This window comes from Cygnus atratus, chromosome 3 (assembly GCF_013377495.2).
Source record: "Cygnus atratus isolate AKBS03 ecotype Queensland, Australia chromosome 3, CAtr_DNAZoo_HiC_assembly, whole genome shotgun sequence".
Lineage (NCBI taxonomy): Eukaryota > Metazoa > Chordata > Aves > Anseriformes > Anatidae > Cygnus > Cygnus atratus.
In genome coordinates, this window is record NC_066364.1 from 3,614,826 (window position 1) to 3,629,900 (window position 15,075).

At 45.2% G+C, this 15,075-nt stretch overlaps 2 protein-coding genes and 2 non-coding genes across 5 annotated transcripts; 2 read left to right on the forward strand and 2 right to left on the reverse strand.

Moving 5' to 3' along the window:
• Positions 1 to 202: 202 nt before the first annotated feature.
• On the reverse strand, positions 203 to 6,882 carry LOC118256530 (gallinacin-12-like). 2 transcript variants are annotated; one of them, XM_035563610.1, is made up of 4 exons: positions 2,281 to 2,341; positions 1,742 to 1,858; positions 1,523 to 1,656; positions 203 to 1,038 (listed from the first exon to the last, which is right to left on the reverse strand). In XM_035563610.1, the coding sequence occupies exons 2-4, from the start codon at positions 1,825 to 1,827 to the stop codon at positions 890 to 892; spliced, it is 369 nt and encodes a 122-aa protein (XP_035419503.1). In that variant the 5' UTR covers positions 1,828 to 1,858; positions 2,281 to 2,341; the 3' UTR covers positions 203 to 889. The 2 variants fall into 2 exon arrangements, with proteins under 2 accessions (XP_035419503.1, XP_050565650.1); XM_050709693.1 differs by lacking the exons at positions 1,742 to 1,858; positions 2,281 to 2,341 and adding an exon at positions 6,763 to 6,882.
• An 830-nt stretch (positions 6,883 to 7,712) lies between these two features.
• On the reverse strand, positions 7,713 to 9,715 carry LOC118256566 (gallinacin-11-like). The gene is made up of 3 exons (XM_035563646.1): positions 9,658 to 9,715; positions 8,603 to 8,731; positions 7,713 to 7,843 (listed from the first exon to the last, which is right to left on the reverse strand). Exons 1-3 carry the CDS (start codon positions 9,713 to 9,715, stop codon positions 7,713 to 7,715), a joined length of 318 nt encoding a protein of 105 aa, XP_035419539.1.
• A 4,472-nt stretch (positions 9,716 to 14,187) lies between these two features.
• TRNAW-CCA (transfer RNA tryptophan (anticodon CCA)) lies at positions 14,188 to 14,259 on the forward strand. The gene has a single exon. It is a non-coding gene; the product is annotated as a tRNA-Trp (tRNA).
• A 685-nt stretch (positions 14,260 to 14,944) lies between these two features.
• On the forward strand, positions 14,945 to 15,017 carry TRNAR-ACG (transfer RNA arginine (anticodon ACG)). The gene has a single exon. It is a non-coding gene; the product is annotated as a tRNA-Arg (tRNA).
• Positions 15,018 to 15,075: the final 58 nt, after the last annotated feature.

The following is a 15,075-nucleotide window of genomic DNA, read 5'->3' on the forward strand; positions in this document are numbered from 1 at the left end:
CCTCAGCTAACTGGCATAGCTCCCTCATTACATCACTGTTTGCTTGCTTTCACAGAACTGATCGACCCAGAGGGAAGTGTTTTTACCTGGAAAGAGAGACCAAGAGCAATCTGGCAAACGGGGGGATCAAAATTTCACGCCACAAAAACACAGAAGGGCCAAGAGTGGAACTGGACAGCTAATGGATTTCGGCTGATGCAGCTTACGTGCAGAAAGCTGCATAAAATCTGATTTATTTTTTTTTAATGATTGCATGAGGTGCAAACATTCTAATTGCTTTGAGACGTTGCTGGGTGACTACAGAGAAAGGGAGGAGCACCAGAAATGCAGCCTACAGGTGAGGAGACCAGCCAAGGGCAACACTGCATCACTTTCGTATCTCTTCCTCCACTTAAAGCAAGCAAGCCTGGTGTCTTCCTTCCTCTTGCTGCTTCATGGAAGAGGGATGAACCCAGGACACCCCTACTATATCTGTTGCACTGAAAGTGATGGAGAAGAAGGATGCATCCCCTCCTGGAGAGTGGCAGAGCATGTCCCTAGCAGCGGCTGTGCTGGGTGCCAGCCGCAGTCACAGACGGGCACTCATTCTGCTAAACCTCAGGTTTATTGTTTCGGGGTAAGGAGAAAGGCAGTTCCTCATCTGGGCATGACAGGTAACAACCAGATGACAAAAGGGGCAGATATATAACCTGGGCGGCATTAAAAAGTCACAGTGAAAGGAAAAAAAGATGTGTTGAGAAGTCCACAAGCGAATGCACAGCCTCAGGGAGCTGGAGCAGGGAAGCCACAGCCATAGAAAGGCACAGGATTTCCTCCCCAGCCGCAGCCTGTTCCTCACCAGCAGAGCCTGCAGCTCTCCACGTGCTGCAGCTTGCTCTTTTGGCCACCTTCAGCTCTTCACGGTGGTCAGTGGCAGACTTTTACAGCAGAGAATGATGGGCTCGAAGCAGTACTTGGCCAGGTATTCGCCAGGGATGCAGTTCCCCACGCGGCACAAGCCCCCTTCGTGGTTACAGCTGTCCGGCCCATGTGCATGCCCTGTGGAAAGAAGCAGCAAGGTGGTGGGAAAACGCCCGAGCTAGCAAGGTGAGAAAATACAAGTTGGTGGAGTTTCCCAGGGCACCGTGTGCCTGGCCATGCCAACGCCGGGAGTGTGCACGGAGCTGGGCGTGCACGACTGCAGCGAGCGCTCCCAGGATCCCCATCCCAACATCAAATGCAGCCTGGAGAAGAGAAGAAACATTCTCCTGGAGCATCCAAAAATTGAGCCCAGAGCAGAAGACATTTCTGAGGATTCCCTGGCCGGTCTGCTCCCAGAAAGGCAGTGCATTGCCCCATATTTGCATTACCCATGGGAATTAAATCGCACATTTTACCATTTTATCCACTATCTCATCCAGAAGCCTGAGGACCCCTTCCCCCCTCAATACCTCTGACATTTTGATGTGATCACACAGCAAAGAAAGCTTTTTTCCTCTTCCCAGCTACCTCTGCTTACCACCCTCAGCCTGCCTGGTCTTACCGTGAGCGATCAGGGAGATGAAGATTAAAACGAGCCCAAGGATCCCCATTGCTTGGGTTCTGTTGGAGAGCAGCAGGGCTGAGCGGGGGATTTTGCAGAAGTCTCTGCGTGCTGTTGGCAAGCGGGATGGCATCCTGGAGGAAAGAAGGAGGGAGCAGGCAGGAGTTAATTATAGCCCCGTGACATTCCCTGCTCAGCAACCCTCCGTGTCGCTCTGACCCAGTGCTGCAGCTCCAAACAATGTTGCCTTGCTTTGTGCTCGCCGATGGTCGGCTTCCCCGCTTCCTCCGCCTGGCAGCTGGCATGTGGGGCTGGGAGGCTGCCAGCTGTAGACAGCTACGTGAAAGAAAAAGAAAAAGAAAAAGAAAAAGAAAAAGAAAAAGAAAAAGAAAAAGAAAAAGAAAAAGAAAAAGAAAAAGGAAAAGGAAAAGGAAAAGGAAAAGGAAAAGGAAAAGGAAAAGGAAAAGGAAAAGGAAAAGGAAAAGGAAAAGGAAAAAGAAAAGGAAAAGGAAAAGGAAAAGAAAAAGGAAAATAAAAAGAAAAGGAAGAAAAGAAAAGAAAAGAAAAGAAAAGAAAAGAAAAGAAAAGAAAAGAAAAGAAAAGAAAAGAAAAGAAAAGAAAAGAAAAGAGAAAGAAAAGGAGTTTTAAAAAAGAGAAGATAAACTAAAGTAAAATAAAATAAAAAATAAATAAAATAAAAATAAACTAAATTAAATAAATAAATTAAAAACAAAACAAAATACAATAAAATAAAATACCATAAAATATAATAAAAAAGAGATGCAGCATTTATTCTGTCCTTCACCAGCAAGCTAGCAAAGAGCCCAGGGAGGTGCTGGGCTGGGTGGCAGCAGCCTCCTGGGACAGGCTCCTGAGGAGCTGCAGGGAGGAGAGCCTAGGAGTGATTCCTTTTGATCTGAGCCCATGTGAATATTTTCTCCAACTGAAACCCGGCCGTGATTTCCCTGCCAAAAAGGCCACCCCAGCTCTGGCTTCCGAGGAATTTGGGAGGCTTCATTCCTGAGTGTGCTGACCACACAGCGCTGGTGGAGGTGGTGGCCGGTTAGCTCGGCAGTGCACCAACTGATGGGAATTATGTGACAGATATGTAGCTCTGGCTGTAAAATCAGCATGCAGTACTCCAGCTACCCTTGCCTGGTTGCTGCCTGTGCTGTTCCTTCAGTTGTGTTCATGTAATTGCTCCTGTGAATGCATCCTAAGCTGGATAGCTTAGGATCAAGGTTAAAAATTCCCTTCTCCATCATAAAATGTTGATTCAGATACACTGAATAGAATCCAAGCATGCTGTTCTGTACTGGTAACCACAAGGAGCCTGATTTACATCTCTGAAGATGCCCAAATTTGGGGGATTTCTGCACGAGTGACAGTGGCAGACAGGACACTCTGAAAGCCCAGCAGGATAGCCTAGGACAATTCAAGTGACACCAGTGCCTAGGTGGGGGCAACTAAAGCCAAGAAGAACAAAAGACAAATTTTATTGACTCTTCTAGGGTCAAATGGGTTAAAACATCTTGTTAGAAGGCTGGCCAGTCCTGATACAAAGCGGTCAAGTGCTAGCACACCCCTCATTTTCTTTATCCAGGTCTGGGAGAAGAGGGTACACATCTGAGCATCTCTTGTGGCTGAATGATAGGCCAAAGGGTTGACATGGAAGGGAGAGGACAAATTGCAGTCGTCTCAAAAATAACTCCCCCACTTCTTTTCTTTTAACCTCTAGGGCTATCAAGTCATCAGGAAAACTCAGGAACTTATAGCTCTGTGTGTGCCCAAATGCTTTGCTGAAGCAGGGCACAACTGCTTGCCCAAGGGTACTTATGTCCTCTGGTTATTTGTATATCTGGGTTTGGTTTGCAAATGATTTCCCCACTATCTTCCTTTCCATCTCCTGTCTGACACAAAACATGTTCATCAGTCCCCACCCCTCCAGAGCACCCTCCCCAGAAAGGAAGGTGACTGCAGAGCACGTTAAAGTCCAACAATATTCTGGTGCTGATCGGCCTTTGGTTAAACCCAGTGCTGTCAGAATCACGGGGTGACAAGGAGAACGGATGGGGTTTGTACTCACCCCAGATCATATATGAAAAATATTGGAGCGTGGCACAGAAACTTCACCAATAATGCCCCAGATGCACAGTGCTGACAGTGTGCCCACCTCTTCTGTGCAAGGAATCCCTCTGGACTCATTTACTGTGTCCCTAGGACACCCATTCTGTGTCAGTGTGGATACCCTGCCCCAAATCCCAAGCTACCTGTGGGATTTCCCTCCACACCATGCTCCATAATGTATGTGGAAAGAACAACACCTCACCCCACAAGCCAGGGTCCCTGTAGGACAGATGATTCCCCTGGAGGAGAAGAGCTGGGTGCTCTCATCCCCCACTGCTTTTGCAGACCTTGTCTTGTGTCTCAGTTGTGTCCTTACTAACCAGAGGGTGGTGGGACAAGGGGGTGACCTTGATGCCCCCCCATCCTATCTCTATACACCTGCACCATGCTCCCTGGGTCACCTGCTGAGATGTGCATGCTTCCAGCAGTGGAACTAAGGCGAGGAAATGAGAAAGGGATCAGAGAAGCAAAGCAGAAGGAGCTTAATGTCCCAGAGTCCTTCTAGTAGGATTTGTTTTTCTCCAGTGAAAGCAGAACTGCAACATTTTTCAAACCCAAACCAAAGCCTCAGGATGACTTTCCAACAGGTGACCCACCAGGCTGCTGGACCTGCTCTCCTGTTTGGTGTCGTGGCCTGTAAACAGCTCAGCAGGGCTCTCAGAGCCACTACTATTGATTGCTTTAATCCTCCTGCCTTAGAAAAGTCACGTAACTCTAATAAGTAACTAATAAGTTGGCAGTGTTTGTGGCTGGTGTGTTGTGTGATGAGGGAAGTAACTAAGCAGGCAAAACCAGGCAACCACCATGCACAAGTGTAAACTTGTACAAACAATTGGTTGTGGTCCAAAAGAGAAAAAAAAATAAAAAAATAAAAAAAAGGAAATACTTCATCACACCATCTCCCAATCTTAGGGGAAAAGCAAAAAACACCTTCCAAAGGTGGGCCTGCGAGCTAAAATTCATGGCTGTATTGGTTATCTGATTGCCTGAGTCAGTGGGGAGGAGGTTCCTGGCTCCCAGAACTGCCTGGTTTCCACAGGCCATCAAGTATGTGTCAGCAAAGAGTTTTCTCAGCCTGCATGGAGCTTTGGAAGATGCTGCTTTTGGTTTGGGTCTGGATAAAGGTTTGTGTGCTCAAATCTGTCTGGCTTTTCCATCTGTGCCAGCTGGATTTCAGTGTGCAGATCTTGCTCTGCCCATGTCCATCAGCCACCACAGAGGCAGGAAAATGGTGGAGTGACTCAAGATTAATTGCTTTCAGTCCTGTAAAGCGATGTGATGCTGATAAGCAAGACCAGGCAAATCAGGAGGACGGTAAAGAGTGGGAGCTCTGCAAGCCACTGTTTCCTTCCATTGACTCCTCCACGGCACGATGCCTGGTGAGAGGCAGAGAGCCAGCGACAGCAGCTTCCTACAGTGCCTCAGACATACTCATTGACACGCTTTCCTCAAAAACCTCAGTTTCTTGTGAAATGAAAGAATATAGGCTCCTCCTGCCCACTTCTGAAGCAGACGAGCCATCTGCAGCTATACTTTTTGCTCTTGCTTGTTCTTCCAAGACTCCTCCAGGAAGAGCCGCTGACATTTAAAGCTCCTAATATAACTCATATCAACTGGTGCAGGCAGAACATAAGCTTGTTCTGATGTCTACTACATAATACTTATATATTTGTGGCTTTTTTCCTCTCTTGAGGGATTTTTTTCCCCTCTGTGTAGTTGTATTAATTGCTCTCCTTCTTGTCTAGCCAAAATTACAAAGGGCAGCCTACCGTCAAAGCCCAACTGCTTAAAAAAATGATAAATAATTTCTAAATCTTTCTTCCCCATTACTAATCCATGCTAGATTAAAAAATTTGTGGCTTTGGGAAAGGTTCCACTCTTTCCAGCTGTAAGACACACACATCTGCCTGATTCATGGCACACTCTCAGGGAATATGTATGTAAAACACATCTTGAGCTGCCAGCAATAGACTTGGAAGAAAACACCCTTAGGGGTATTAAAAGAGTGCAAAGAATTCATTGAAGAAAACAATTAAATCAGAAAATCAATTAAACTGATTTAATTTAAATTGATTAAACCCTTGCACCAGCTGGAAGCTTTCTCTGGGCACCAATGCAAGAAGGGTGTTTGTAGGGTGGACACATGGGACACCATGTTTTTAGGAGGACACCATGGGTCTCTAGATACTAATGAGAGGCCGATTTGGGCTGAGAAAGGCCATAAATTTCCCATTTATTATTACGTATAAGGGCGTATTACCTGTGGGACATTTCTTGGAGAGTATATATACGCATATGGCTTGTGTCCAGCTCACCGGACTGATTAAGCTTTGGAGACTGGCATCTGTATGCACCCATGAGACTTAAAATTTATCTTGATTTACATCTTCCTTGCTTACCTGTCTGCTTATGTCTTCAGAGAGCTTTGGCAGGAAAGAAATACCAGTCATATTAACATTTGGGACCAATACACAAGCACAATCAAGTGGCATTTTTCTGGCAGAGAAGCAGGCGTTTTCATGTGTAGGCATAAAGCATACATAGTGAAAAAAAAAAAAAAAGGAAAAAAAAACTTATAAGAACAAAGAACTTTGTATTAATTTCCACATTTGTAAGCAGTGCATACATAGGTTTCTTTTCAGTACTTCCTTGTAAGAAATATTGCTGACTGAGTTTCAGAAGCATTCACAGGGCATGAATTTCAAGAGTGTTTGTTCAAACATTTCTGCAAAAATAAATAAATCTTTATTAATTGACAATAAACCAGAAATACTTGAGCTCTCAGGTAATCAGGAAGGGCGTACCACATGAACAGTATGGAACAGATTTGGAATATTCCCACCAGTTGAAGCAACCCATGAAACACATCTATATTAGGTAGAGAAAGGACAGCGTTCAACAAAATCACAGTTTCCTTCTACCAAGCCTGTATGTGTGGTATTTCTGTGTCTGTTTAGACAAACTTACACTGTTTCCTTGTTACACAGATTATACATTTCTATTAAACCCTGTGCAGAGAGGTTTAGGCCCCTAAATCAAACTACAGTGCCAAAAAAATGTAGTTATTGCAATAGCAACGCTAGTATGAGGCAGTCACAGAAAAGTCACTGTACCTCTTTCTTTAGTAGAAGGAAAAGGTGTCATTGTCACAAATGGTCGTCTTATTCCTGATGCAAAGAGGCTTTGCTTTGGAGCAAAGATAGGATGATCCCATACCATTTTCTGAAAAATAGCTCTCTAAAAAAGGCCAATTAAATTGAGATTGCATCTGCTGGCACAGTTCTGCACAAATGATTCTAATTACTGAGAACTTGTGAGCTTTTTGCTCTGCAGACATCGGTTGCATCCTGAGAGGTGCTAAGCTCCCCAAAAACCCTCTTGCCTGACAAAGGGATGGAGAAGAGCTGAGCACATTCAGTATTTCCCAAGAATTGTCTAACCGCATCCAAGGAATGAGACCAAAGAGTGCATTTTGGAGGAAGACGCCAACCAAAGGCTTCCAACCACAACAGAGCTGGGTCTTCCCACCACAGCCTGATCCAGAGACAGCGCCTAGCCCAGGATCCCTGGAGCTACTGAGCAGCAAGGTCTCATCCTGGGTGCTGTGACATGCACCAGCAGCCTCAGGAAACCTCAGCGTGCTGGGGGCTTTGCAGGCAGAACGACGGCAGCCGCCTTCCAGAAGGCTGCGAAGTTCAGTCAGGCAGGGAGCCCAAGTGCTGCACTGCAAGCTGCACGGCAGGACAGAAGAGGGAGGGAGGTTGAGTCTAGATTACGAGGGGATGTGGTTTCCAAGGGCGTAACGGCTATGCTTCTGTGGATTTCTCTGCGTGGGTGTAAGGCAGAGACATTCTGCCTCTTTCTGAGCATTTATGTGACTGTTACACTCTTTGTTTAATATTTATTGCCTTCGTTATATAGATTTTAAAAACATATTGGCTGTAAGTAATTATATACTTCATATGTTGAGAAAGCCAGACAGCTTCTCTACAACACCAGGAAGAAAGCTTGTTTGTTTTCTTGTCCCTGCATTTCTGTGGTTTTCTGCAGTTCTGTGAAGTCTTTATTGCACTTCTTTGCAGCACTTCCATCCTTTGCGAGGGCAAAGTCCCAGCTGCCCTTGCAGACATTTGATTTTCGGAGGTACGCAGTGGCCCCCTTCTTCTTGACAAGTATGGAGGTTTGATGTAGCGTCTGGAATGAAAAGGATTTAAGTCAAAACAGAAAACATAATTGCATCGCTATCTGAACCACTGGCACACTCATACATGGAAATTATCATGAAGTTCTGGTTCCTATGTCTTCAAATGTAAAGACACAAAGGACTATGGGGCTAATCAGAGCACTTCTGTAAGAAGAGAAATTTGTGGTCTACCAACTAAGACAAGAAATAACTGAAGGAGGAATATTGTAAACTTATGAAGAATATGGCTGCAGAATGATTATTTTTTCCATTTGCAGTACAGAATAAAATCACAAGGGAAGAGGTTTTAAAACATACAGAATAAATTTGTAACTTAAGGGAAAAAATCCAGTAAGGACTTTTAAAACACAAGGATGCCTAGATTTAAAAGTCCTGAGCTGCAAATTCATGAAAGCCAGGAGAATGTATGGGAAAGTGTAATTACACCCTTGTGGTGCTCATTATACTCATTTTGCAGCCACACAAACTAACTGTATAGGAGCATCCACCTCTGGCCATGGTCAGATACAGCATGCTGGATGAACTTTAGGTCAGACCAGCACAGCTGGATATAAAGTATGTATAGACATAATGATATTCATTGACTACCGAGGAGCTCCAAAATAAGCAAGTCCAGAAAGGATTAGACAAATTTATGAGGAAGAGGTCAGCTGGGGCCTGTTAAACCCAGCAGTGTGGATGCAGTCAGCAGGCCCCCAGCTAATCTCCTCTCCAAATGCTGCCTGCCTGGGCAGGGTTTCCATACGTACCTATGCAGCAGGTTTTCTGACGTTCAGAGCAAGTTCCGAATGCAGCAAATGGCGGTGGGCAGGCTTTTGGTTGGAAGCAGAAACCGTGGTAGCGAACACAACGTAAGGTATCTTTGGGCAAGCCGAGACCTACAGGAAGAACAGCATTCCCAGTTATGCTGCAGGATCAGTCCATTTCCCATGGTCTTCCTCCTCCTGAAACCCCTTGAGCCCCTAATAGGGGTCTGATACAAATACCCCAAAAAAACAGGACAGATTCTCCGAAAGTTCTGAGAAGCCTCATGGACCTCACAAGACTCCAAGGAAGGCCTTTGTACAACCAGAGAAAAAGATAGCTGTTGTTTCTGATCATATCCTGACCTTGATCATATCCTATCCTTTTAGTGGGCAGGGACAGCTCAGCCTTTGGATGCCCCTTAGTTCTGGGACTGCAGTGCTGCAGGTTGGTCATGGAAGGGACAGCAAGGTGCTTGTATGCCCTGAGATGTACCTATACCTTACACAAAACCAAGTGTTGGGATCTGGTCCAGTTACAAGGGACAGCAGATTTGCCCAGTTCCTTCCTTTTTTGAAAGCTTTACCCCAAGAACGGGGAATTTCCTTAAATATGAAGAAGTTAGTCTAAAAGCAGTCAGTAAATGAACTGGGGCAACAGAAGGGCTGAGGAAGGGGAGCCAGCATATTCACAGAGCCAACACAAACTTCTCTGGTGTAGTTCTACCTGAGTAATACAAGGGAATGCCTCTGCCCCTTTCCTACAGTACTTGAAAGAGAGGACTTGTGACCCCGGGTTATGAAGAGGCAGATCATTTCCATGGTGCCTTCTTCCAGCAGTGCCACCAAAGGCCATAAAGAAACTTCAAGGAGTTTTGAGAAGCCAGCAACCCTGTTGTGGTTTAAGCAGGGCCTTCCGTCAGAAAGTTCTGGTTTGATATCTGGTCACTTTGGCTTCATCTTCCACTTGAGTTCCAGGACTAATAGGGAACGTCCCTAAAAGGAGTAGCAACAAGACTCTGACCTTGTAAATGCAGACCCCACAAGGTTCTTCCCCTTACCTGGAGCAGCCTGGAAGAGGAAGAGGAGAACAACCAGTAGGCAGGAGAAGAGCTTCATGGTAGGAGGTCCCAGCATAAGGAGACAGGACCACAGCACAGAAATGTGGAGCAGGGGAGGAAGGAGCACTCCTGCTTTATAGGGCTGTGGGAACAGAGCTGGCTGTCCGGGGACCTTGGCAGTGGTGAGTGTGGAAGGCGGGCCACAGAGCCATGAGTACAGCTTGACCGCTGCACGCTGCTAAACCTGAACAATGGCAGAGGGGCACAAAAGCAAGCCGAGAGGTAGCTACACCTCCTTACCAAGCCACTGGGAAGGCTGCTTCTCAATATCGACCTGCCCAGAGAGCTTCATTACTTGTTAACCTCAAACATCAAGGTGGCTGGGAATGGACTGCCTGGAGAAAGCCTGTCATCATTTTGGTGGGAGAGGAGGCACCCGGGAATGACAGGAGATTAATTATGATATTGGCTGTAGCAGAGGGCTCAAGGTGCTGCTGCAGTGCTTGCAGTCTCCGTTCATCAATAACTAATTTTGCATGGAATTAGCCTACCCTGGAATTAAAATTTGAACCAACTAAATAACTAATTTTCTTTCTGAAAATATTAGTTGGCTTGACAATCTGGACTCAATTCCCTTGCCCGTATGCATAGGCCTAACTCCTTTGGGCCGCTCTAGGGTTTCCAAGACTTCTCATGGGAATACCACCTAAGATACAGAACCTCTGTGACAGTCTACATATGACAACTGGATGCCATTCATACCACCTAAGATTTGTGTGGCCAAATACCCAATAGATTCAGACACTGAGATGTAAACACCTACATATAGTTGAGTAAACACCGTTTAATATTCTCCTAGGCTCCTAACTCATTCAGGACATCTTGGACCCTTTCCTTGAAATGACAGGAGTGGTTGACTTGCACCCTACCTGGTTTATCTTGGAAATGCTGGAAAATAAAGAAGAGCAGAGCAATCAGAAGGTGTGAAGAAAGGTGAAATGCACAAGAAAGTGCAGATCTTGACAGATAACCACGTCTCCTGGATCCTGTGTTTGCTCGTTTTGCTCTCAGGCACCTTAGAAAACACCCAGGTGGTGAGTTAACCCATCCAGGTCAAGCCAGCACACATCACAGGGCATTTCCATCTCCACTCTTATTTCACTCAGAGCAAGCACCTGAACTTCAGCAGAATGTAGAAGAACTGAGAAGAGCTTACACCTCAGAGGTAGAGCAGCAGGTCAGTAAGGAAAGCTGCAGATTAGTTAAGGTTCAGGGGTTTACACTTGCATTCAGCCTGGAAGTGTTGTGCATCGTATGGAAAACACGTGTCAGTCAGAATGCACCAGCCTTTCTGGACAAAGCCTTTTTGGTTTTGTGATGCGTTTAGGTGAAATCATGCAGAAAATGGCAGAAAGCCTTCCCAGGGAGGACTCAGCGTGTACCACTGTTCTCCCAGGCTTTGTTTCCTCAAGTCCAGAGCCTTTCGCCAAGAGCAAGGTGTTAGAGCAGCCTGCAATTAACTGGCTTGGTTTGTGCTCTGACTGCGAGGACTTCATTTTCTGGAACTTGCTGTATTGTTAAAAACATAATTTTGCTACTTACAAAGGAAAATCTTGATGTGTTGGAAGTGGTCAGCACTGCAGGATGCTGTAGCTATTATGGAAGCTGTTCAACCCAGCATGCTCGTGCTGCTCTCTTCCCCAGCACCAAGTGCTTTGGGGGTGCCCATAAGCCAGAAACAGGTGTTTGCCCACTGACTGCTCCAAAGAGTCCTGAGGAAATGCTTTGTCACTTTTCTGTCAACAAACGAAAAGGATGTGTTGTTTTTATTATTTTATTTTATTTTATTTTATTTTATTTTATTTTATTTTTATTTCAAAAACAGTGCCACCTACTTGAGTCTGTTCCTGCACGTGATATTTATGGATGTTGTTCTGACCCAGTGGCCTCGATGTCAACAATAGCAGCCTTCCCCTCGGTTAACGTGCATTGTTCTCCACTTTTCTGGCTTCTGTCTTAGCTTTTCACTTCAGATTTGCAGGCGCCATTGGGTCTCCCGAGCAGCCATGTGGCAGGAGGTCTGTCTGGGTCCCTTGCAGCACTGCAGAGAAATGGAAGAAACAAGGCGCTGATGGGGAAACATCAGCTGTCTCGGATTCCAGCTGAAGCCAAGGGGAACGTCTCAGCTCTCAAACAAGATCCAACATTGCACTTCATCAGGCTGGAGCAGGAATCTAGACTTCTGATTTTGTAAACTTATTTTTAAAATTGCAAAAAACGTCCCTGTTCTGCCTAATTAAGGACTGGAAATGTTCACCTTTATTTTATTATTTTATTTTATTTTATTATTTTATTTATTTTATTTTATTTTATTTTATTTTATTTATTTTATTTTATTTTATTTATTTTATTTTATTATTTTATTTTTTATTTTATTTTATTTTATTTTATTTTATTTTATTTTATTTTATTTTTTTCCCATGGGAAATGAAGGAGAGATACAATACCTCAAGCATGTTAATCACCTGCTAGAAGAGGAGTGCTTTTCTAATGATCTAACATTCAAAATCCTCTTTTTATATATATATATATATATATATATAATATATATAATAAATATTATAATATATATTATATATTATATATAATATAATATTATAATATAATATATTATAATATATAATAAATATTATATTTAAATTAAATTAATTTTGGTAAATGATAAATAAGCTGAATTTCCAGCCTGGCCTGGGGAAGGATGCTCGTTCACTGAGCAAAAAGCATCTCCTGCCTGGCTCTGCGGCTGGTGGAGCCCATGAGCTAGCTCATGGCTCCCTCTTGTGGGAGGCTTGAGTGGGAAGAGATAGAAAAGGTCTTGTGAGGCAGGGCTTGCTCAGGCTGACAGGGAGCTGCCCGCCTCCTTTCTCTGTCTTCTGCATTGCTAATTTAGAGGAAACATCTGATGATCTTTAATAGGTCTGGAGAGCAGGGAAGAGGTTTGGTTTCAGACACCGAGCTTGATGGAGTGAGTGCCCCACGTTCAGGACAAATATACAACTATAATCTTAACTTGTTATAGCTTTATATAACTTTATATAGCATATAATTACATAAAACCATGTAACTACAGTAATAATGGGAGCTCTGCTGCTCAGTGCACAGGTAGGCACCTTCCTTGCAGGCACATTCAGATGTCTAAGGCAGAATCCCACCCCAGCAGATGTTCCCCTAGCACTTTGTGCCTTGCCAATCAATTATACCTTTTACAGTTGGAAAATGGTCACCACATGTTGCCAATTACTTCATTTAAAAATTAAGATCATTTTCAAAAACTTGTATAGGAAGGGTTTCGGACAGTGTTTTGCTCAGATTTATTTTTTTCATATAAGAGCATTTCCGTATAGACTTGCACCCTACCATTTGGACTAGATCTTGGAGGTCTTTTCCAACCCTAATGATTCTAGGATTAGCCCAGGTGAGAATACTGGGATTTGTTACCCCACAATTATCCGTTAATAGAAATCTGATAAAATTCAGCAGCACTCTTTTCCTCCTAATTAATATTATTTATCTACTGCATTTATACACAGTACATACAGACTATGGACAAGAAACTCATTGACTATACAAGTCAAGCAAACTGTTTTAAGCATAGTTAGATAACTATATCCATTGCAGAAAATTTATGTGTCTATTAAACTATCACTTATAACATTCCAGTAGCTTTGGGGTTAATTTTTATTTGCTTTTATGACCTTTCTCTCATTATTTTATCCTCATTCATCAAGGATTTACTGAAATGGGTCATTCTTAATAGCTGTGATAAATACTGCACTGCATCAAAACTTGTACACTCAGAGAGTTTATTTTCTTTAGAAAGAAAAATAAATACTAGTAGCAGTGTCAGAGCTCTCATTCGAAGGTTGTTAACATGAGCTCATGGCAAGTAAGAACTGACTGCAAAGATGTCAGAATTTTTGACATTAGGCTGAAGGCAGAGTGATGGGAAATGATGCAAGTGGAGCAAAACACAGATGGGTTGAACAGGAAACAGCACACTTTGAAAGAGAAAGGGTATGGGAATGGGAAAGACAGAGGTGCTGGTGCTGCTGCCCTGCCTCTATCCAGTCCTCAAGTAGGTTCAGATGAAAAAGGACATATAAAAAGGATGTCATACTTGTTATAATTGAGAAAAATGCCTGATGGATTTCTGATATAAAAAGGTCATATTGTTGGCAGAAGACATGACAAAGAAAAGGGAGGGGGGCAGAGCCAAGGCAAAGCCCAAGTTTGGTTACCCAACACTTCCAGAGGAACACCCGGGCAGCCTGATCCCCACCATTTCCACCATGGCAAGGCCATGGGCACGATATTAGGTCAAAATAGGCAAGAATCAGCCTTGCAGTCTCCTGATCCCAGCCAGGTGTTGTCCATCACACCACCAGACCACTCTGCCCATGGTCGCCTCAGGGAGGACGCCGGCACCACCCCGACCACGTTACGTGCCAGGGAGCCCCAGACCAACACCCTGACCTCGTGGCGCAAGGGCAGCGCGTCTGACTCCAGATCAGAAGGTTGTGTGTTCGAATCACATCGGGGTCAGCCTTGGGCAACGCTCCTCACCCTCTCTATTGCCTCCGCTTTTAGGGACGCCTGCTCGTCCCAGGGGGGACCTCTCCCCTAACTCCTGGGCAACCCAGGAGCTGTGCTGGCCTGGCAGAGCAACGTGGGGTGGTACCGGCAGGGCCGGGCAGGTCTGAGGGGCTGAGGGTGATGTCCCCAGGGAGGATCATGGCAGTGGGGAGAGGTGGTTTTATCCCAGTGTCTCCTCTTCACCAGGATTAAGGGGGAGGATGTGGGGAGCTCTAGACTGCTCAGCTTTACCTCAGAGACTCCATGAACAGTGTGGGGTCCCAAAAGCCATGTCCACATGCAGCAAGGGCGTGAAGACAGCTATGAAGAGTCGCCATGGATTTCCCAAGGGCAGACCCATCCTAGCCAATGCGGCAGGTTTCTTTGAGAGGAGACTTCTGCAGCAGGCAAGAGGGGACAGGGGAAGCTCGGTTCATCCTCATCTCTCACAGGATGGCCCCACAGCGGCACAGCCTTGAAGCAGAACCATGAGGCGGCCGGGTCATGGGCAGTGCCTGGGGGCCCAGCAGACATTCCTACGTGCCTGACACTCCTTGGAATGCTGCTGAAGGGCCTGGTGACGGGCACCGAGGGGGTTTTACACCGTGAGGGACACTGGGCGGCCCAGCGGGAGCATGGCACTGGTGAAGGGCCGGGGCCAGTGGCGCAATGGACAACGCGCCTGACTACGGATCAGGAGACTGCAGGTTCGACTCCTGCCTGGCTCGGCACTTTTACTCTGCTCGTGGTGCCCCCACTCCTTCCATCGGGGTCTTCCTCCTGCTG